This window comes from Caretta caretta, chromosome 2 (assembly GCF_965140235.1).
Source record: "Caretta caretta isolate rCarCar2 chromosome 2, rCarCar1.hap1, whole genome shotgun sequence".
NCBI lineage: Eukaryota > Metazoa > Chordata > Testudines > Cheloniidae > Caretta > Caretta caretta.
This window is the reverse complement of record NC_134207.1, coordinates 178,011,308-178,035,515: the sequence shown is the minus strand read 5'-3', so window position 1 is coordinate 178,035,515 and position 24,208 is coordinate 178,011,308. Positions and strand designations below refer to the sequence as shown.

Genomic DNA, 24,208 nt, shown 5'->3' with positions numbered 1-24,208 from the left:
CAGCATCACAAGACATTTACATACCAGATGAGCTAAAGATTCATTTGTTCCTTGATGCTCCAACCACCATTCCAGAGGACATGAATCCATGCTGATGACAGGTTCTGCTTGGTTCTTCTATCCAAAGCAGTGTGGTGTTTTCATCATCTGATGCAGATGCCACCAGCAAAAGGTCGACTTTCTTTTTTGGTGGTTTGGGTTCTGTAGCTTCTGCATCAGAGTGCTGCTCTAAGACTTCTGAAAGCATGCTCCACACCTCACCCTTAGATTTTTTGGAAGGCACTTCATATTCTTAAATCTTGAGTGCTGTAGCGATCTTTAGAAATTTAACATTGGTATCTTCTTTGTATTTGTCAAATTTGCAATGTAAGTGTTCTTAGAATGAACATGTGCTAGGTCATCACCTGAGGCTGCTATAATATGAAATTATATGGCAAAATGCGGGTAAAGCAAAGCAGGAAACATACTGAACTCCTTGGGAGAGAATTGTCAAGAAGTTAATTAACATTTTAACAAGTGTCATCAGCATGGAAGCATGTCCTCTGGAACATGGCTGAAAAGAGGCATATGAATCTTTAGTGCATCTGGCATGTAAATATCTTGCCATGCCACTACAATAGTGCCATGTGAACACCTGTTTTCACTTTCAGGTGAAATTGTAATTAAGTGGGCAGCATTATCTCCTGTAAATGTAAACCAACTTGTTTCTCTTATCAATTGGCTGAACAAGAAGTAGAACTGAGTGGACTTGTTTTACATTGTTTAATTTTTGAGTGCAGTTAGGTAACACAACTACATTTGTAAGTTGTACTTTCATGATAAAGAAATTGCACTACAGTACTTTTATGAGGTGAATTGAAATGCTATTTGCTTTATCATTTTTACAGTGCAAATATTTGTAATAAAAATATAAAGTGAGCATTGTACACTTTGTATTCTGCATAACTGAAATCAATTTATTTGAAAATGTGGAAAACACCCAAAAATTTTTAAATAAATGGTGGTCTATTTAACAGCATGATTGCACTATTAATTGCAATTTTATTAATCATGCTTAATTTTTTTAATCATTTGACAGCCCTAGTTTAGTCACAAAATAGACTGCTTTTTGTGCTGTCCTTGATCAAACATCAAATACAGGTGGTATATATGCAACTGTTCTTGAACTGACACTTCTGGCTGTGTTCATGTCACTGTTACTCTTCCTATGTGAAGTGGGAATTTTCTGTCGTTTTCATGCATGGTAGTGACTTGATTAGGGATTGATACCCAGTGGATGCAAAAGGGTTAAGTTGCTCTTTCAGTGCAGAACAGGAGACATGAGGTGGCTATGTCACAACTGTCTGGGAGGGTGTAAATGGGTCATTGAGGACTGGCTGACACTGACCTATATTAATGGAGAATCTAGAAAGACATGAACCCCATGAATATTTGACACCTAAAAATAGAAAACAATGTGAAGTCAGCATGGGTCAGCAGGAAGAGAACAATGGACCAAGAAGTGACAGGCTAAGAGCTGACATTGACAGACATGACCGCTTATCTGGGACTGGTTTCAGAGTAGCAGCCGTGTTAGTCTCTATTCGTGAATAGAAAAGGAGTACTTGTGGCACCTTAGACTAACAAATTTATTAGAGCATAAGCTTTGGTGAGCTACAGCTCACTTCATCGGATGCATTCAGTGGAAAATATAGTGGGGAGATTTTCCACTGAATGCATCCGATGAAGTGAGCTGTAGCTCACAAAAGCTTATGCTCAAATTTTAGTCTCTAAGGTGCCACAAGTACTCCTTTTCTTTTATCTGGGACTGAGATACACAGGGACAGAACCAGAGAGGAAACTAAAATGGTTCCATGGAGAGCCCTGGCTCGGTCTTACCCTTTGCTTCTTTATACTACTAACCTAAAAACTTCCCAGTACTGTGTTCCAGTTTACTTTAAAAAACAAACGCACAAAAAACCCTAATCTGTTTTCAAAAGGCTGTCTGGTGTCATGACAGATAGGTGCATTGATCTCTGAAAAGGGCAAAATGTCCCTGAACAAGAGTTTTTCTGTTGGACTTACTAGTCAGAGCTCATGGTGTGAAAGAGGAATGCTGGATCCCAGATGCTCAGTCTTGGGGCAGCAGTGTGGCCATGTGGCCTACTGTTTAGGGAATAGTGGGACACTTTGTAGGGTCTGGCATGCTGAAGGGGGATCAGGGGTCTGTTTAAAAGGTAGGGCATAGCACAGATCCTGTGGATCTGTGACAACATAACATATATGAACTACTTTATATTGAGCATGCTTGTCTAAGAATTGGTTATGGTTTATGTAGAGAACTGTTCTGAACATTATGATGCCTCTCATATTTTCAGAGTTCTTCACGATGGATCTTTCCAAGGTGATTTTGCTTGTAAATTTGTAGATCTTTGTGGCCTTAAAACAAGCATAGACTTGCCCACCATTTTACTAGTAATCTTCAAATGCCTTAAGAAAATTAGTATATGTTGAATTTGGCACTGCCACTTCCTAAGATGAATTTACATGGGGGAAGCTAGGACACAGCCAATGTTCTTTAATTAGTATACTTATCTTTTGTGCACACAGATCTAGACACAAGTTAGTAACATGTAAACTGTCATGTCTGAAGATACCTGTGGATTTTTTGTTTTTAAAGTTGCCTGGGCTGCTAAAGTAAGCTTGCTCTTGGAAGTAACCTTAGTGCTATCCTGTTTGACCTTTTCCATTTTAGTTCTTACCAACTTGGTTGTACAAAGTCTTGCAAATATGCCATGGAGTACTAGGAAAACTGGTTAGAAATCAGCTTGAGTATTCAGCTAGTGCTAATTTACACTGTTTTCCTATAGTTTCACTGTACGTAACCAGTCCTTTACTTTTAGGACTCCTAGGATATGGCGCCCGTTCCTTGTCATCTCAGTCCATCTCTTCACATTTGATGCCTTTAGGTTTTGTTCTGATCACTGCGTGGCTCCACTATGAAATCACCGTATTATATTTTTTGGCATTTTGTGGGGCACCTTGACAAGGTTGTGATAAAACAATTAGCTTTACCGTCCATTGGGGTGATACTTTTTATATTTACTGTAGGATAAAATATAATGAAAAAACTGCTAAAGCTTTTGAGATGCTGTGGTGACAAATCTGAAATGATCAGATGTAAGCTTGACATCAAATCACAAGCATGTACAGGCTAAATTGAAAATTAATATCTGAAAGGTACAGAATTTGGAACTTCAGTCCAAAATGTGGTCGTGGTGGTTTGGGATCAACTTCAAATGCACAAAATATAGTAAGCCTGGTCTGCAAAGGCCTAGATGCCTGAAATATCCTTTACATGACCGGAAAACCCACCTTGTTATATGTACAAGAAAGTTCATAAAGCAATGGGAGGGCAAAGGTTAAGTATATGATGTTAGCCTATCAACAATGGAAGAACTTGGAACCATATCTACTGTAATTACTATAAATTTAACATCTGAAGCAATTGTTAACTAGGAAATACCTGTTTTGTTCACAGCTTTAACAGTTACTAATAGAGGGGCATTGCTAACTCTTGCATGAATAGCTTATAAGTAAACTAACAACTTACTTGCACCCTTTTCTGCACTCTTAAGTTGAACACTTAAGTCTCCAGTTTTAGAACCTTAATGTCCATTCTATGAAAGTTTGAACAGTCAGTAATTTTTCTGCTGTTTTAGATGGGACTGAGGAAGTAGCTTAATGAAATATTTCTCAGAAATCTTCTCTTGTAGTGTGCCAAGACTGTCTTTGTTTAACAATGACTTTGTTCAGTATCTTGGAAAAATACACCACCTTTCATTTAGGAAGTTGCTGCTTAATTCTAACTCTTGGCTCCCCAAAGGAGTTGACGTTTAAAGGTACTCAACCAGCTGTATTACTAGGAAACATCCAGGTAGAATGGACACTTGCCTTGTCTCTGTTAATGCCTCAGTGATAGTGAGGAGTTGAGTTCTGAACTTTAAAGAACAGTAGAGCTGCAGGCACCTGTAGGAGCTTGTGAACTGTCACCCATGCGTTGATTATCCTGTGCAGTGGAAGCCGACTTAAATCGCAAAGAAGGATGATGCGGATGATCTTGGGCTGAGCATGACTCTTGAAGTCTTTTGATAAGATGACAAGACACATGACCGTATGCACCTGGGATTTGTATAGCCTTTCTCTGTATGGAAGGATGTGGCTTTTTTAACTGCAAATCCCTATGTGGATACTTATTGTGGTTTAAATGGCTTATTTAGGGTTATTTTAAATTAATTAGGACCAGGATTAAGCTAAACCAAAAGGTTCCACACAGATTCTCACCAGTTTAACTAAACTAGTACTAGTTGGTATAGCTATCAACCCTAAGTATTCAAAAATCATGCCTCCAAAATTGAGCGGCTTAAATCAGAATGTCTAAAAATGCTTGGGTTCTGTAGGCTTTAACTATACTGGTACAACTGCCCAAAGTGGACACAGTTGTCAGTATAAAGCTATACCAGTGTAGCTTACTACTGTGCAGGAAGGGAAATGAGCTAAACCAGTCATAAAGCACCTTTATATCAGTTGCTTCTGTAGGCTGAGCTCATGCCACTTCCCAGAGGCTCCTTCCATTCCCCCATCTCTCAAAACCTCAGTACCACTTCCCAGAGGCTCCTTTCATTCCCCCATCTCTCAAAACCTCAGTGTCCCCCATTCTCATTACAATGTGGTTGAAGCTGTTGACTGTAACTAGATTCAAGGGACTTAATGTTCCCAATTTCCCTCTTTTGGCTTTATCACCAAACTAATAGGGTTCTACCTGTTCGGGCCTAGAACATTCCCTGAAATGTTCCATGTGGCTAGATGCAGCATTCAAGCTAACACATTACACTCAACTTTATGGAATTAAGACCTCACATTGGTTGGCCAACAATAGGCAGTTTACCAGAAACTCGGGTAATTGTGAAGCAGAGCTGGTTAAAGAACTGCATTCTGTAGCAGTGCAGTTAACTCCTGCAGTGAATAAATGGCCTGGGTAATTTTTGACTTTCATGTTTAGGTGTTATCCCAAAGCAAATTTTTTATTCTGTTAGAAAACCTATCCTATACAGTCTGTGGCAGTCAGTGTATATGAAGTTTTTTTCCTTTGCTGTTCTAAACTTTCACTCTAACTCTGATACCACCACAAGTTCCTGGATCATTTTGGGTATCATTAGTCTGAATAGGATAGCAGGACATCAGAAACTTTACAGCTCATTGGGACATATGAGAAGCAAACTGGCAACTCCCCTGAAGAGCTTCTTTAATTTAGATGTTTGAATGATTTCCATTTCTCTCAATGTCATATAAATTAGAAGTATCCTCAGGTCGCCAGCTCTGTTAATTTAGCAAATTCTGTATCTTCAGTATACTGTGTTAAGATTTGAGATTCCTCTTTATGCACTTACAAGCCACCTGAATGTGTTACAGTGGCTGAAAATTAAAATCTTGTACTAAAAATGTAATTCTCATCCACAACATTCTGCAGTTACTGATCCCATAACTGCCTTTGTGATTTCCTGAACTTTATCTGCAGGGTTCAGATTTCCACAACCATGTTTTCTCAACTACAGAGTCTGAAGATGGCAAACTGTGTCTAGGTTCGCTGCCAGACAGTCACAGCAAAGGAATTTTCATAATTTCTGGCTACTTCTAAACTATGCAGTAATCATATAAATCCTTCTCACTGGAGAATCTGACATCAGTATTCATGTGTCACAAACATGAATACCTCAGTTTCTAACCCCATGCTTTTGTACTACTAACCCTCCCCCCCACTAGCTTTCAAGGAGCCAAAATAAGATTAGGTATTGGGTTAAGTAGGACAGGGACATCAAACTGAGGTTTTACTGTGTTCGTAAGCACACAGGAGGGGAGTTCTGAGGTGCAAGCATGAGAACGCACGAGTATAACAACTTGAAAGTGATTCCTGTTAAACTTGAATCCAGAATACATTTATTATCCCAAACTAGCTAACAGAGTTCTCAACTTGTTCTAGAAATTTTCTTTATTTCAATAAGATGGGGAGCTTACTCCACCAAGGAAAAAATGACATCCCTGCCATGAACAAAGGGGTTGCTCGTGGTCATGTTTCCTTTGTTTACATTTTTCAGCTAGTAGAGAAAGGAATGAGGCCCTTGTAAGGAATGGGTGTGCCTAATTTCCTATGAAGATAGTCCTCTCCCTTTTGGACTAAGACAAAGCTCAGCAGGTATAGGGCATTGAGAGACCTCAGAGGAAAGAAATAACTGACAAGTCATGTGAAAAAAATCCTACCAGAAATCTTGAATGTAAGTTCGCATTGTAATTTATCTCCATGGGTCAGATGCCCATGTTTTATAGCTAGTTCTATTTTGCTGTTACTTTCTGAAACTTTTGTCCTACTTACTCTAGTCTAATACAAGGAATTTATTCCTACAAATGAGAAGACTCTGAAACGAACAAGCGTGCTTCATGTTTCAAAAAAGCTTAACTTACCCAACATTTTCTCCTCATGGACTTGTTGAACCTAAATTGGAACACACCATGCTGAGTGGGAGGACTTTTTCTGATAAACTGGGAGGCATTTTTTGGAGCTTGTGCCTCTTGAAAATTTCAGTGCAAGAGTCAGGCATGCATCAAGGAAGAAGCAAATATGCATTTTATAGTCTGTAAATTTTTCTGTAACTAATTCATTTAAGCACTATAGGAATAGGTTCTAATAAAGCTTTAAACACTATGTAATCCGATAGTCTCTTTATAGTCCCCATCAGACCCTTGTTTCTACCCAATAACTCCCAAGAGTTATTTTCTGAAGACTTACGGCATATGTCGATGGTTCTCAAACTTCAGTACTGATGACCCCTTTCACATAGCAAGCCTCTGAGTGCAACCCCTCCTTTATAAATTAAAAACACTTTTAAATATATTTAACACCATTAAATAAAGGTAAACAAAGCGTCTCACGGCCCACCAGGGACTTACCCTGAACAAGCCGCTAACCAAGTTTGGGAACCTGTGGTTTCGACAATACCCTTTTCATTGTTTTCTGAACTCTGGCCTGTCATTTTCCTGGTATTGAGGTACATGGAACGGAATGAGGAGGTAGGATCTGAGAACCTGTAGGGAATAAGGAGATGACATTGTGCCTTTACACACAGTGGGCATTGTGACATGGTACTACAATAAACACTTTTGAAGCAGTAATGGTTGCTACACAGGATACCTACTTCCACAAAAGGAAACTAAGTTAAGCCAGTTGAGTTCTACTTTTCCGGCCACAAACGCGCACCTTCCCAGTACCACACATCACGACCATAAGTATTACTACGTTTCACTTTTCCTGCATATATGCACTTACTAGATTTTTTTCTCTCCAAACACAGCCAGTTACTACAGAGATTCACACCTAGCAGTGTGAGAAAAACATGGTAAAGGGCTCTGCAGAAGAGGGTGAGGGAAGGCAGATTTCCCTCAGGTAGACAATGCATCAGAGCCTACGTTGTATGGCTGTGCTGGTAAGCTATGTCCTTGCCTTAATTTAGTTGCTTTTGTAAGCTTATCAGGTGTGGGGTAGGGGTGAGTGGTGTAGCAACTCTAAATGCTTCAAAATGAAGCTTTTAAAAATCTTACTGGGTTTTTATTAATGGAGTGGGTGGGGAAGTGGACACAGTCAGCAACTGCATTATCCCCCTCAGAGGTCTGTTTTCCATCAGGAGCTGCACATGAACTCTTCTCTGCTGTAGAATGAAATCAAGTGTAACTCATAATGATTATGGCTTTGTATGCTCAGCCCTCATCAATCAGGCTTGTGTGCAGTGTATAAGCCTTCAGTTAGTGTGGATAATAGCTAAAAGTGACCTGAATCCAACATTGAAAAACTACCCACTGCACCAGATCAACTTGGGACAGACCTCTTTACCATGGCTTATGTAGATAACCCTTTTCTTTCTATGTCAATGAAAAGTAGGGCTGCCCAGGGAACACTTCAGCCAGAGCCCTGATTAATATACTATTAAATGTATAAAAAAACAAACTACATGAATTCAAATGGAATTAAAAACTGTGAAACTTCACACCGGTTGGCCACCTACTTCTAGAGGAAACCTCACTAGTCCTCTGTCAAATGTGGTCATAAGTATGGAGCTGCTACCAGGCACCTCCATAATTTGCTGTGGTTTCTCGGGTTTCTTCTAATATTGGTGCTTTTCAGCTTTGTCTCATGGGATGTTTGTTCCAGAATGTGTTTCCATGGTCTAGCTTGCATTTTTCAAAGCTGACTCTTAATTTCCTGTTTAACTCCTCCCTTAGTCCTTTTAGGTGTTCAGCACATGCTAGTTTAGTTAGTTGAGCTGTCTTCTGGATTACTAATTTAATTAAGACCTTAATACAAAAACTGAATACTGACCTGGGAACTCTTCCCATAGCAAACAATACTATATTGTAATTGTATATGACAAACTTAAATGATCTCTGATAAGACTTAAACTCTATATAGCAAAATTTGTATCTAAGTTAATCTTCATCTCATCCATTTGTAGGAATGCAATTCACTGGTACTTGAAATCTGCTGCAATAACTAGGATGACGTGGTGACTCAGACCATGGTGCTAATTGGTTAGCCAATCTGATTTAAGTTTGCACCTATTTCCTTGATTCAAGCTGTTATGCTTTTAGGGACACTGTCAAGGCTTTTGAAAATGACTTGACTACAAAAAAAGCTTCTGACACTCTTTTAATTGCAAATACTTTAAAATTTATATGCAAGCAGAAAAATCCTTATGGCCTTTAAACAATAGACTATAGAGGAAACAATGATTACAGACAAAGTGCTATCACAAAGTAATTTGAAACTAACAATTTCTCTTACTTCCAGGTATAGTACTCTTAAAGTGGTGTCGCTTTTGGACCAATGTGAATTTCCTAGTTGACTGTCTCTTTAAAATATTGCAGTTGCCTTCAAAGACACCGTAGTCTAAGGGCATGGCTACACTGGAAACTTCAAAGCGCTGTCGCGGGAGCGCTCCTGCGGCAGCGCTTTGAAGTGCGAGTGTGGTAGAGAGGTCTCCCATCGCTCCTGGTAATCCACCTCCACACCTCTGAGCCAGCAAGTTAGAGCGCTATAAAATGTAAGTGTAACCAAGTCAATCAGAAATTCCTAGGTATTGGCATTAATTATGGCCTGCAGAAACATGTGCGTGTCAGTCCCATTGAATTCAGCTAAACTACTCACCCAGTCTCTGTAGGAAAGATCTTTTTTCTTAAAGATTAGCATGAAGTGTCCAGTCTTATTTGCTGTAAGACCATGTCTACCCATACAGCACTGCAGCAGCACAGCTGCACCCTGTCTGGTGATGACTCTGCCTATGGGAGAGAGCTCTCCCATTGGCATAAAAACCCGCTTCTGCAAATGGCAGAAGCTATGTCGACTAGAGAAATTCTCCTGCTGACATAGTGCTGTGCACACAAACACTTACGTTGGTGTAACTGTGGCATGGGGGGGGGACGACGGTGGTTTATTCACAGCCCTGAGTGACAGAGTTTATGCTGACATAAGTGTCTTTTATACTTTATCAGGCTTTAAATGTATACACGTCTTCATCCAAAATTGACTTCGTAAAAAACAGAAATATTGTCACTCTGTAGCTGTTGGATATTAGCAGGGCTGGCCCACAACATTTTGGCACCTAAGGCAGGGAGCTCAAATGATGCCCCCTCGCTTGGGCCAAAACTTTGAAAGGTCTCAATTCTGCCTTCTTCCTGTTCTCCTCCCATGGTACTGCTCTGCTACCTACCCCAATAAAGGAGAACGAACAACTTAAAATACTTAAAATTTTTGAACAAGGCAACACTTAGATTTGCTGTTCAGGCGTTTGAAAGTTAACTTTTCTTGTCTGCATAGTAAACACTGGCATTTTTATCTGTTTGAATAATCAAAGTGGTGCTTTCCGTACCTTCTAGTTTGCAAAGATTTGAACTGCTTCCTGCTGAAGGCCCAGTCTGGGCCAGCTCATGCTCTACTGAGATCATTGCAAGACCGACCAGCCTCTCCTGTGTCATTGTGGAGCGTAGATGTGTTTTATTAACTTCAGCTTGGAGAAGCTGCATTCTCCACTGGCAACAGTTACAGGAAGTGTTAGAAGTATGCACAGAGCAACAAAAGCATTTGGAAAGAGGGTGGTCGTCATCTTTGTGCACATATATTCCAGAACAGCCTTTGGAGTTGATCCTGCTGAAATGTATCTTGAAAGGGCTTTCAGTTGATCACCTGAATCACTCACATCAATATCGTGCATGTAGTCATGTGCCCTGCCTTGCTGGTGTAGGTCTTCAGGTATAGTGAAGAGTTTTGGAATATCATACAACATCCCAAATATATTGCTGTGTTCCTTGAGCTGCATGAAACATTCTTGAACTGTCTGGATTGCACAATCTAGCACCTGGTTAAAGAATTCAACTTTGAATTGTTGTTTTGGGTCTCTTATGGGATTATCCTGTGCCTCATAATCAAAATGTCATCATCTTTGGTGACTCTTATATTCTTGAAGGGTGGGAAAACCGCTTCAGTGTGAAGTTCCTCGGCCAACTTCTGTACACTCTTCAGAATGTTTTGAAATCCCTAATCTGACCGGTAAGACTGTAGGTATGACTTTGCTTTGTCCAGTTGTTCCATTGCTCCAGATATATCAAGGTCAACACCTTAGAGTCTCTTGCTTACAAAATTTATTTCAAACAGTGTCATACCACAACATCAAGCAACACAGAAATTTGAAGTTCTGTGTGTTTCTGGTGATTCCATTTTCCTCTGCCACTGTTCTCCCACAAACCGTTCCTGTCGTAGCATTATCCTCCATAATGGTAACTATGGCATCATCTATCTTCCCAATTTGGTGTTTGATAGGCTTTATCGCCTCCACTCAACTTTCCCATCATGTGGCAATCTGGTTTCGGTGTCAGAAAGGATGTTAGCAGATGTTGCTTCAAAATTTGCTATCGATGAGTTGATGCAGAGAAAAATACATGCTTTGAATTAAATTAAAAAAATTCAGCAGCCACATTAGAAGCTGATGCTGCATCACTGACCACCAAGTTCAATGAATGAGAACTGCATGGGACAAAAAACCCGAGGGTTTAACCCTCTGATCTGTGTCTGCACTACTCTGTTCTTTCCTCTCATGTTGACACCATTATCGTAGCCCTGACCTCTCATGTCGGCTATCCTTTTCGTATCTTCCAGCTTTTTAAGAAGCACATTTGTCATATCAGCTCCTGTAGTATCAGTGTCAATAAATTCTAGAAAATGCTCTGATAGTCACCATTGCAGGGACATTTTCACTAGGTTCTGTTACAAAACGCAACATAGTCATTTGTTCCGTATAGCTGATGTCAGGTGTGCAGTCAAGAATAAGAGTAATATCTTGTTGACTTCAGATTTGCCACAATCTTCTGTTTGACTTTTGTTGCCAGTAACTGATCTCATTTGGAATTTTTTCCAAGGTAGTGGGGTATGTACATTTTTTGGGTGGTGACTCTTCTTAGATGCTCCTGGAGTACAGCATCAAACTTAACCATCAGCTCCACAATTTTAAGGAAGTTCCATTGTTTGGGACATTCAGCTGATACAGTTTTGGGTGGCAAGCATTCTCACAATGGCAATGAGCCTTTTCAGAACATTTTGCCAGTAAAGCGACTGATGCAATTTTCTCTTGATGCTGATCATCTATGGTGGCCTTTAACCTTAGTCTCATCTCATGCTCTTTACACCTATGGAATGCTCTCTGGTGATTTGCTGCCTTCTCATGGCATGCCAGACTTCTAGACAGATTTTTTTTTCTAGGCCTTTGTTCCTGTAGAACCCAATGTGGCTGGAACACTTGACTGGAAGAGTTTGCAACAAAAGCAGTGGGCAGCATTCTGGGTGTTTGAGTACATAAGCCATGGCCTCTCTACTTTGTCACCATTGGGGATTTCACACCAGTAATGTGTTGGATGCAAACTTCTATTTTCATTGTCTTTGGGGAACATGAAGTTTGTCATTTGCTGTGGCCCATGCAGTACAAGGAAGTCCCCCAAGCTACTGCTCAAGTGGGTCCATAGTTCTGGATCATCTAAACTTAAGGAACTAAACTCGCCAGCAGATGTTCCTTGCGCCTCCACCACTCTTCTCTGATCTACACTTTTCTTCAGGAATGTGCATGGTTACATCCATTTGAGATGAAGATATGGATGCTGCAGTAGCTGCCAGGTCACCTACACTCTAACTGGAAGATCGGGCATCTCCTCACCAATATCATCCTCACTGGGGCCAGAAGGCTCACCGTGAACATGCCTATATATCTCAGGAGAGCTCCTTCCTGCTTAGATAGAAAGCTTCCTTTGCTTTCTTTTTCTGAATGCTGCCCCAGAGGGGTGTTTCCTGTCACTCATGACAGCTGTTCTATGCTAGCTATAGTGGCTTTCCACACTCAATTGAAGGACATATAAGCAGGCTGGTGGCAGGGCCTGAGTGAGGGAAGATATCAGTGTCTTAAGGGCCTAACTGGCTCCTACTACTTCAGTTGACTGCTTGTTCTCCTCAAGTGGGCTCAGGGAAGAGGTAGGAAATAGGAAGCTCCCTGAGAAGCTGGTGTTAATCAGTTCAGGCTCCTGGAGATGCTAGAGAGGTACATAGAGGCTCCTCCTCCTCCTCCTCTCTCCCTACAGCTCCTGCTGCTTTGTTCAATCTCACCTTTTCGCCTGCCTGTTGTCTCTTGTGCCCTCCTTCTAGCACAGCACTCCACCATCTCTGCATCTAGAGCAGAGAATACATATGCACCAGCAGCAGACACAACTTTCTACACTCTGGGTTCTAGTGGCGCTGCTGCCTCCCCCAAGCCTGCACCATCTGAAGATGAGTTTGCAACTTGGTATTTTAATCCAAGGAGCAAAGGAGCGTGAGGGAATCAAAACATTAATATTTTAGAAGGATGGGAACACCTCACTTCTATATAGTAGACCCCCTCTTGTTTTAGGAGTGCACTGGCTGACTCTAAAGGGAACTGTCCAGTCCCCCTTGAACAGGGGGCCAGGATGGTACTCGCTCACCTAAACGATCAGGAAGGGACCGAACTAAAGGAGCACAAAGATCTACTGGAGTTTGAATGACCCTTTGCTGACTTCCTATAATACGTGAGTTTACTTGCTGTAAACAGTTGGGCCCTAATGTAGTACTTGAATGCACAGTAATAGCATTTTGCATCATAAGGCTGCAAATTGATTTGGTTCTAAACTAAAATATACTTTAAGCTCTTCCACTTTTTGCCACAACTATGCCATTTGATGGTAAGGGGTTAACTTGTGTTCAGATGTGGGTTTTTCATTTTACATTCAAAGACTACACTAACTGCACTCTTAATTTACTAGGAGTTCTCACTTCCTTCCTTTGCTGGTATAGTACAGCTTGTTTTCTTGTGTGATATTGAGTTAGTTTTTGTCAGAGAAATCTTGCTTAAAAGTATTGCTAGTTTGACCACACAAATGACTCTTAACTGCATTCAAGAAAACATGCTGTACTCCACAGCAGGTGATTGATCTCTAACTTTTTTGGCTAGTTTGCACTGTTGTTCCATGGGAGAGAGCTTTCCTTGTTGGCTGTTGTTTTTTTAAACAGATAATCTCCATCATTGTTGTGAAAATAGTAGGAACCCTATAGACATGCAGCACATACCTTACAATCACTAAAAGAAAACTAAGGATAACAACTGAAACTAGTTTCAGGGACATATGTATTCAAGAAACTTATCTGTTTAAACAGTACACAAGCATTAACTAATGGAAGTACTTTATTTCCCCTTCTAGATTCTGTTTACGTCTGTCACATAGCTGCAATCCAAAAATGGCTGCAAATAAGCCCAAAGGTCAGAATTCTTTGGCTTTACACAAAGTAATCATGGTGGGAAGTGGTGGTGTAGGAAAATCTGCTTTAACACTGCAGTTCATGTATGATGAGGTAAGAATCTAACTTTACAATAAAAATGTCTTGCATCCTACTTCATTTTCAGAAATAAGTGATGAAATGGCTGTTGAATAGCATTAAGCTTATTGATACGATCATTTAAAACTAGTTTTTGAAGAGTCCAAATAAACTAGCTTGAAGAATTGAAAGCTTTATTCTATGAATTACCCATTAAGTTGAACATAATGTTTAGGACTTCTTGAACTCACTTCCCATTTTGAGATTATAAATCTAGTCAAAGCATAAGTCAGTAGTTTTTCAGATCACTTGTCAATTCGCCCTGTTAGAGCTCATGGAGTAGTATTCCCTACCATATTTGAGCCTTGCAGTCACTAATGTTGTTCGAGCTGTATTCAAGTGTTTAAACTTCAAAAAGCTTTGGTTCTCCCATTACCAAAACTGAGGCTTTAAGTTCCTTTTGACTATTACAGCTTTAACGATTTCTGCACATGCAAGTTCTTGATCATACTTGAGGGCATTTTTTGAATGAGTAACTCTAGCTTCTGCAACAGCACAAAAACTAAGTTAGTGTGCTTTTTTCCGCTGTCTTCAGTAATCCTTCCCAAACTCTTTATATAAACAACTATTGTATGTTCTAATGACCTCCTTAGAACCCTGCAAATCTGCGGATATCTGTGGATGCAGATTTTGTATCTGCTCAGGGCTCTAGACAACCTTCATCAAGGAGATTTGGTTCAGAAGGGATCTGCACCCTATTAGGGGATGCTCCTCAACCTCTTCTTTGAAAGAGATTAGAAATAGGATTCCTGTTCTCCCTTACCACTTGTCAAGGCAAAATACTACCATGGATTTGCTAAGTAGTCTTGGGGCGCACTATAGAAGTGCCTTACTGGTGGCAGTGTGTAGGGTATGCATAGCTATGCTCAGCAATGAAAAGCCAGCCGCATCCACAGTGCGGTGTGTAGCTACAACTGTTGGGGAAAGGCTTGGGTGGCAGGGGAAACCGATACTGCTAAAAATAGCCCTGTAGATAGGGGAGGCACTGCTAGAGCATATAGAAAGCCATGTAGGGTACATACCCCAAAGATTCAGGCATGTGTTTGCCTAAGGAGTGCCTCATGGTCTGTATTGCTTTTTATATACGTGCTAAAGGGAATTGCAATGTATGTATTCTAAATGCCACCATAAGGAGTCTACAGTGTAGACATAGCCTTAAGTGACTTTAGAGTACTTGCAAGAAATAAACAATATTCCAACTCCATTCAAAATCAGCTTGACATTCTGACATTACCCAAGACAACAAAAGTGTAATGCTGATGCTCTAGAATACTACAGAAACTGAGACAAGATGCCCTAAATTGTGTGAATTTTTATTTTTGGGTAATAGCAGGAAGTGAAAACCTCTGGTGCCCATACACCTCACAAGAGCATCTTATTTTGCTGGCATGAGATGGGCTTGACTTAATTTTGTCAAGTTTTCATATGGCCATAATGTAGGTACTCTTATGGCCTGAATAAATGAGTTATGAAGTTGTTACTGACCCAGAAAAACTTACTTCATCTAGTATTTACATTAAAAATCCAGATGGAGATGTTTGTTTATTTTAGACACTTATTTGGGAATATTAATATGGCTTTATCCTATACTGTTCCTTTGTTTTTAGTTTGTGGAAGACTATGAACCTACCAAAGCAGACAGCTACAGAAAAAAGGTAGTTCTGGATGGGGAAGAAGTCCAAATAGACATATTAGATACAGCAGGCCAGGAGGACTATGCTGCAATTAGAGACAACTACTTCCGAAGTGGAGAGGGATTTCTGTGTGTCTTCTCTATCACAGAGCTGGAATCTTTTGCAGCTACAGCAGACTTCAGGTAAACTGATGGGGAAATTACACATTTATGTATATTTTAGTGAGCTCATAAAATAAGGTCTTGATCACCTGTCAGATTCCTCTTTTACAATAACTTTTATTGTAGTCTTTCTTTTTTGCTGTTTCATATCTATGAAAGTTTGCATAGACTGCACCCTTGTGTATTGTCTGACATCTCAAGACTTACAGCAGCCATGTGTTTTTTTTCCTCTGCTGATCAGGTATTTTTGGCCCAATGTCTTTAAGATGCTATGAAACAAAGCTTTAGTACTACTGTCAGAGCAGGTATGTGGCAAGGTTCAAAAGACTGCCTGCCTATGTAATTCAGTGGCTTTTGGGCACTTGAACTGACTCATAAACAGATGCACTACTATCCAAACTGATGGGCCTGACCATGGTTACCAATAAATAGTAAGCGCCAGACTGTCTTGTAGGTTGCACAGCTACTGTGCAGTTTGGATCCCAAACTGCATTTGTCCCAGGGCTGTTAGTTTGCTCTCTGCTTGTTCTACCCATTGTAGTTCTCTACCATGTTCTTTTTTGGTTCTCTTCCCTGTTTAACCTGTCAAGTACCAATAGGAGTGAACAGAGGCCAGTGATTGCACATCTGGCTGCTATGTGCTAGAATATATATTGTGCAAAAGGTCACATACTCAGTTTCTGTATGAAAAATAAGTACCCTGGAGAGCAGCATGTGGCAGGATTTATTCTCCAAATTCGTGGGCTCTGGCTAACAAGTTTTCCATACTGAGTTGGTACTATTGGCTCTAACAGCAGTTACTGTGTTGGCAACATCACACAGCACTTCGCAATGACTTTGTGAGGGTGGTTACTGATCATCCAACCATGGACATCAGTAGAGAGAATGCTCTAAGGATAATGAGATTACTTAATAGTAAAAGTATTTGAGTAGTTATAAATAAGTAGAAGGTACTGAAGTATAGTTGTTGATGCAATCTTGTTTGTTCCTGTGGGCCCCAATGTTTGGAGCTGCAAGGGATCAACAGTTGAGTTAAACATTTACCTTCTGTTCCTGGAAATAAAGTACCATCAAAAACCACTAAGTAAGCATTCCATTTAACCAGCTTCCTCAAACTAAACAAAACAAACTTCCCCAGTGCAATCTAGCAAGGCTATGCTGTGAAAAGGAGTAAACAGCTCTTTATAGCTATTTGTCAAAATTCCAGGGGAAACTACTCTTCCAAGAGAAAACAAAAGTAAGTCTTGTGGGGAGACAGCCCACAAGGTTCCAAACTGGTAAGGGCAGAAATGCAAGGCACAAGCAGTCAATCTCTTGAAGCATCCTCTTCAAGTGAGGGGGAATGATCTGAATAGGAGTTGTGGGTTGAGGATGAAACTAAAGAGCATTGCAAGTGGATGGTATGATACTATTGCTAAAACAGTAATTAAGATGCTAAATATTAAAATTGTGCCCTAAAGTCAAGAAAATACCTTCCTCTTCAGTTGTGCATATATCCCCATCCATTCAGTCTGAAAGGATGTGAATAAGCTGCATGAGGAATGTCTAAGCTGAAGCAATTTTAAAGAGCAAGTAACTTTCTTCAGTTCAGAATATGGCAGATTACATTACAACTTCAAGGCAGTTGCAGCGACATATTACAAATAGTAAGTTACTCTGTCAGAAGGGATTCACTCCCCCCCCCCCAAAAAAAACCCCATGCAGACAGAAAAACTGAGTCTTGTAATATATGCAGATAGCATTAGGCTTCAGCAGTAGCTGCAGAAACAAGTTCTCTACTACTTGCTCTAAAACAGGTTCTCAAACCTTTTTCCCATGAACCACTTGAAAATTGCTGAGGGTCTCGGTGGACCACTTCATGATTTTTCCAAACGTTTGTACCATTAACGCTTGTAAAGTACTTTGGATAAAAGCACTATACAAACTTTTTTTTTCCGTTCTACAAATAAGCCCATAATTCCTATTTTAATACCAGTAGTCTTACCTTTCTAATGCAATGGATGTGCCCTCTGTCCCCCAGCACGGCAGCCTCCGAGCTGGGGTTGGGAAAAGTTGCCCTTTTCTCTGGCCACCACAGCTCTGCATGTCCCAAATTCTCACCCCACTGTCCCCTCCCACCTGCCTCCTATTCCACCTAAGGCCACCACCTCACCTTACATGTGCATCTTCTCCAGGATCCAGGCACCTAATTAGTGGACCCATGCCGGCATGGCTCCACTAATTAGGTGGGTTGCCCCTCATTCTCTCGTGTGTGGCCACCGACACATGCACCTTAGAGAGAACGATCCACAGACCACCTGAATGGAGCTTGTGGAATACTGGTGGTCCACAGACCACAGTTTGAGAACCTCTGCTCTAGAACTACTTCAGCTTGGTCTAATGAAACAAGAACTTGTTGCATCCGTATTTAGAATAAGAGTCCCTTCTTTTAATTAATCTGACACTAAATTTTCCAGAACCCAGCTACAGAGCTGGATAAGGCAACTCATCTTGTTGAAAGTAACTTATTTTAGAAGGGTTGTAGAAGCAAAATCAATAAAAATGACTTATCTACCATATGAAACATATAGTAGCAATTTAAGAATGCTCTCAGACATGCTGCACAATAGGAAAAATACTAAGTATGGGTGATGGGTTACATCAGTAGTAGTATAGTGAAATGATGATTTTAGTATTAAATAGGCACTAATAACTTATAGGTGCTCAGTTTAACTGGCAAGTCAAAGGTCAAAAACCTCTTTAAATCATTTTAATGTTGTGAAAAGTGTCTGAAGCGCCCGAGGGAGCAGCAGCACTAGGTTGCCTGTGTGTGCTGTGGTAGTGCCTAGGGCAGAGGTGGGCAAACCACGGCCTGTGAACCACATCTGGGCTGCAGGACTGTCCTGCCCGGCCCCGAGCTCCCAGTCAGGGAGGCTAGCCCCCAACCCCTCCCCTGTTGTCCCCTCATCCCCCGCAGCCTCCGTTTGCCATGCCACTAGTGTTCTGGTCCGCCCCCTCCTGCCGGGCAGCGCGGTGGTGTGGCTGGCTCCGAGCTCCTGCCGCTCAGAGCGGCGTGGTAAGGGGGTGGGGATCATGGGGTTTGGATAAAGGGCAGAGGTTCCTGGTGGGCAGTCAGGGAGCAGAGGCGGTCCGACGGGGAGGGCTTGGGGGGGCAAATAGGGGGCGGGGGCCAGGCTGTTTCTATGGAGGGCCGGGTAGGGAAGGTTGTGCCCATCCCTGGACTAAGGCTGCAGTGTGCTAGGCACTATACAGATTAAAAATGGTATCTGGCTCAGCTTCCAGTCTGAGTATAAGATGACAGATGAGGAACAAGGTAACAGTTACACAGTAGGTGCCTACTAAACATGTCTTCATGGGTCAAAACAAACTTAGTACTGGAAATCAGTCTGTGTTAAGGAAAACTTTTAAAGGTGGCCTAGAAGAGAGGAGGGGATATGGGTTTGTCCCTTGCTGCTTTTGATGTATAAAAGAGGCATGAATGGTTTTAAATGCCTTGTCAAATTAGAATTTCAGATCTTGTCTGCTTTGCAAAATTGACGAGAACTAGTGAAATGAAATATGTTGAGCTATACAGAGGAAGAAACTGTCATCAAAACAGTCTTAGTCATGTTAAATAAATGTTAGACTAACTTCAGACAAAGAATGTTTATTAAAGATTCAAACAGTACACTTTCAGCTAAAGTGAATTGGCAATATATACATCTGAAACATGCAGCAGAAACCAAAAACAGCCCCTGGTATTTGATATTTAGTTTGGGCATGGAGGGGAGGGGTTGCAGGGTAGAGAACTTAATCCTTTTCAGCTCATCTGTAAGACTATTTTTTGTCTATTGGAAGAAATCTCTAGAGCAGGTTTCACATTTTAATATTTATGCTAAAAGAATACTACCATGCTGTGTTTGGGAGCAGTCTATATCTGAGCTCCTAGGCCTTGCTGATCAATCTGAAGGAATGCTGTTGAGCAGAACACAAAGGAAGGACATTGTGACAGGAAGTTTGGAAACTTGATTGCCTTTTCTGTAAAACTGTGTGGTTGGTTAGGGCACAGAGTTCTAACAGGGCAGTTTCCCCATAATGTTAGCTTACTAGTTCAATTCCTTTTTGTAGAAGCTGTATACACTTGGGCTATACATGTGGGCTTTTTAGTGGTTGCTAGCAGGTTCTCTTCTGCTTTTTTTCTTCACTCAATTGAGTGGAATCTATTGTAGCAACTGGTATGCCTTAGTTATTAAAGGGAATATCCATCAATTTATCTAACATGCATAATATGTCTTTGCTTTGAGGCATAGTTGAATTTCACTTTTTTTTTTTAAACTCATGTTTGTATGTCTTCTGGAAACTTATTGTTTAGAACTGTCCGCTTTCAGAGAGGATTTGAGCAGGATGTTGGCATGGAGTGTCTTGTAGGTTAACTCTTTAAACAGCTCGAGTACATGATGAAACTACTATAAGGAGGGGGGTGCAGAACTGATTGAAAGATCTTTGTTCAGAGTTATCAGGGGCTCTCTGTCAAACTGGGAAGGCAGATCTAGTGAGGTCCTGTGGGGGTTTGTCCTGGGTCAGATACTATTAAATACTTTCATTAATTTGGACAGTGGAGTGGAGAACACTTGTGGATGAAACCAAGCTGGGAGGGATTCCAAGCACTTCGGAGAACAGGATCAGAATTCAAAACCACCTTGACAAATTGAAGATTTGGTCTGCAATTAACAAGATGAAATTCAGTAAGGACAAGTGCGAAGTACTACACATGGGAAGGAAAAATCAAATGCCTAACTACTCAAATGGGGAATAACTGGCTAGGTGGTTAGTACTGCTGAAAAGATTATAGTGGGTCATAGTTTGAGTGAACAATGATTTAGTTGCACACTGCACACCCTCAACTTTCTAAAAGGAGTAAATGAGCATTCACTGTAACAAGCTAAAAATAAAAATGCTCCCCTTTTGTGGACTTTCCTGGGAATAATACCTCTGTAGATTTTAATGTTCTTCCTTTTCTCCTCCTTCAGGGAGCAAATTTTAAGAGTAAAAGAAGATGAGAATGTTCCCTTTCTGCTGGTTGGTAATAAATCAGATTTGGAAGATAAAAGGCAAGTTTCTGTAGAGGAAGCCAAGAACAGAGCTGATCAGTGGAACGTTAACTATGTGGAAACTTCTGCTAAAACGCGAGCTAATGTTGACAAGGTAATGACCTTTAAGTGCAAAATATTAAAAATCAAGGTTCTGTAAAAGCCCTGAATCATCTTTCATGGATACTGCTTTCCATATCTACTTTCATGTGTCATGAAAAGCTAAATTTTATTCTTGTGAATAATCCTGGACAAATTGCTGTAGAGATCTGTATCTCCTTTAGCCACTGAACAGGTACAACAATGATGATGGAACTATTAAGCTTGCCAGCATTGCCCCTTCAGTGTGCTTCAACCATGTTCTAAAGGGGCATCCTCAAGTGTGGATAGCAGAGTTTCCATGCACTCTGGATTCTTACTTTCTCAACAGTTTGGAACTGAACAGACCACCAGTTCACTAAATGGTTTAACAATCGTGGCTAGATTTTGAAGGGGTAGTTCAGGAGGCAACAGTCAGGCTGTCTCAAGGGATTGGTAATGAGTCAATCTTGGCCTAGACATTTTTGTTTTTCAATATTTTCCTAAATTTTGAATGTGAACAGAAAACTGGTAGCTTCTAGGAAGGGAAGAACGCTGGCTGGACTGTTCATTGATATTCTGAATGGCTTTATAGGGGAAGGATTTTGATCTCCCTCAGTCCCAGACTATATCTGGGCATGGACGAGAGAGAATGAATGGCTCACCGCTTAGAATGTACTGAGAACTGCAGCATGAGGGTCAAGGGATACAGAGAAGCAGCCTGGTTCAGAAATGGGCCAGAAAAGAGCTGTGGAGTCACCATTTATTGTGAGACACAAGCAATGAGATGGGGGACAATGCTTGAATCTGGTCTCCAAAAGTAAAACTGGTTAAATTTCATGTTCAGAATTAATGTCTTGCACTCTACATTTCAGTAACTTTTTTGAAATTCAGAGTATTGGGTTGCCAACAGTATTTTGCCTTGTGGAAAGCAAATGCATTGAGAGAAAGGGATTGAGTAGCTTAGATTAATGTGCTAACTTCTCCTCTCTGGTGACCTACATACAAAAGCTGATCACGCTGTTGAAAAATCCCCAGTGGAAATCATCATATCTAAGATGTCAGAAGTCAGGTCACCAGTTGCAAGTTGATGGCCTAACATGGAAAGTGGACTGTTTTGGAATAATTGTTTTGTCTACCATCAAGTTTTTCCCCTTAACTTTTAACTAGAGCAACTGGTTCTGCAACAGTTTTTCAAATGGTAGTTTAGTGTCTTTGGGTCAGTGGCTAAGTGCAGTTCACTTACATGCAGCAAAACACAATCAGGTCACACTTCAGTAGAACAGAAATTGGCATGTACTAGTTCTTGGTGCATGGAATTGCTGATTGATACCAACTGCCTTACAAAATTGCCAATTCAGACACAATCTCCCTGTGCATCCTTTAATGACAAACTAATTTTACTTTATCACTCCAGCTCTCTCGAGTTCAACACATGATCTGCCATAAAGGGAACTATCTCCAGCTCTATAAGCACTTAAACCATGGCCCTTACAAGTTTGTGAAGATTTTCAGACCTAGTGTGAAATGGCAACCAGCCCACAAAATGGTATCTTAAATTACAAAATCCCTTGCAGTGGACAAATCGGAGGAATAGCTTGGTATCTGACACAAGGTTTTCTCATCATCCCAAAGCTGAGTGCTGTAGTCCAGAATTTAGATGCACTGGCAAAGCTATACAATGTGCCAGGAAGGCTCTTCACTCTTAAATGCATTTTCAGAAGTAGGTTAAGTATCCTAGGCAGCTAAATACTGTATCATTTACTTAAGCAAGTTGAGGATTACGTCAAACTCTCATAGCACAGATTTAGATACATGTTTTATGCATCCGATGAAGTGAGCTGTAGCTCATGAAAGCTTATGCTCAAATTGGTTAGTCTTTAAGGTGCCACAAGTACTCTTTTTTTTTCTCTTTAGATACATGAGTAACTCAAGCCAAACTTAGAAGTAAAAGCCATTTTATCTATTTCTTAATGAAAATTTCATATAGTGTATAGTTGTACTCATTTTTGTCAACGAAACCTTGATATTCTTTCCTCAAACACCTTAAGTGTAACACTGGTAACAGTCCTGCTCATTAAGTTTTTAATCATCACCTGGATCACATACTAATTTTTTAAATAAAAGGAGTACTTGAGGCACCTTAGACTAACCAATTTATTTGAGCATAAGCTTTCATGAGCTACAGCTCACTTCATCGGATGCAACTGATGAAGGGAGCTGTAGCTCACGAAAGCTTATGCTCAAATTTGTTAGTTTCTAAGGTGCCACAAGTCCTTTTCTTTTTGTGGATACAGACTAACAGCTGCTACTTTGAAACCTAATTTCTTAAATGTAGTTCTGTGTAGAACATAACTATAGAACAAGAGTACTGTAGTGGGATATACAGAACTCTGGTTTTCTAGCTCACTCTGTGCACCACTTCAGAAGAGATCACCCGACTCTCCTACAGTATGGCTGTCACAATGCTCTGTGGACTGCCAGAAAAGGCAGATCTCTATTGAAAATAGAGAACTTGTTGCCAAAAGGAAAACTGCATAGAATTGGGCAGTCCGTTGCTCTCATATGCCTATTGAAGTCAACTTGCAAAGGTGAGAATGTTCTTGTAGCACCTGGAAGCTGACCAATTCAGTGCCCCTTTGTGCTTCGCATTGTTCATTTCAGTCGTCTTGAAGCAGTCTTACAAAAGCCTGAATTGACAGTGGGCTCTTGAAGAATTGCATTTTTAGCCAAACGTGTAGAGATCTCATTTCTCCAGCATGCTATTCCATTCGCCTTCCAAAAGACTTGCTTTTGAGCTGTAAATTAAGGCTTAATTATTTTAAAGACCGTTTACTTGAGGCTTGTAACTTATCAGTTTGCATTGGATAATGAAGTTGTTTCTAGACTGGTGGTTTCTTATAACTCTGATCTCAAGGAACCATACTGGGCCCTTCATAATATGGGTATATCCAATCCTCAACAGAACTCTAATTGCATTTTTAGACTAAAATATGGATGGGCCCTGGAAAACCAATACTAAACGTTTAAGTCTCTAATACGATATTTTGAAAATTAGATATTCTGTTGTCTTTACCATCTGTGGTATTGGAAGAAAAAAATCCTTTGCAGTTCATATTACATCTGATTAGTAGGAAATGGAAATAAACTTGAAATCTCATGCATGGGGGCATGGTACGGCAGAGTTATGCTTCAGGGTGGAAGTTCAGCTCTTATGGAGCTCATAAGCATCCCAGGAGCACATGCAGCTCAGTA

General features: G+C 40.6%; 1 protein-coding gene and 1 long non-coding RNA gene across 2 annotated transcripts in view; one reads left to right on the top strand and one right to left on the bottom strand.

Moving 5' to 3' along the window:
• LOC142071142 (uncharacterized) overlaps nucleotides 1-24,208 on the bottom strand; it is a 72,489-nt gene that overhangs the window by 12,471 nt on the left and 35,810 nt on the right. The window contains exons 2-3 of the long non-coding RNA XR_012667143.1: nucleotides 6,985-7,119; nucleotides 6,824-6,898 (exon numbers count right to left, since the gene is read on the bottom strand). This is a non-coding gene — a long non-coding RNA (uncharacterized LOC142071142). The remainder of the gene's footprint in view (nucleotides 1-6,823; nucleotides 6,899-6,984; nucleotides 7,120-24,208) is intronic.
• RALA (RAS like proto-oncogene A) overlaps nucleotides 1-24,208 on the top strand; it is a 50,147-nt gene that overhangs the window by 23,761 nt on the left and 2,178 nt on the right. Inside the window, exons 2-4 of the mRNA XM_048839173.2 lie at nucleotides 13,837-13,987; nucleotides 15,619-15,827; nucleotides 20,816-20,990. Coding sequence (XP_048695130.1) covers nucleotides 13,874-13,987; nucleotides 15,619-15,827; nucleotides 20,816-20,990 — 498 coding nt within the window. The 5' untranslated portion in view covers nucleotides 13,837-13,873. The remainder of the gene's footprint in view (nucleotides 1-13,836; nucleotides 13,988-15,618; nucleotides 15,828-20,815; nucleotides 20,991-24,208) is intronic.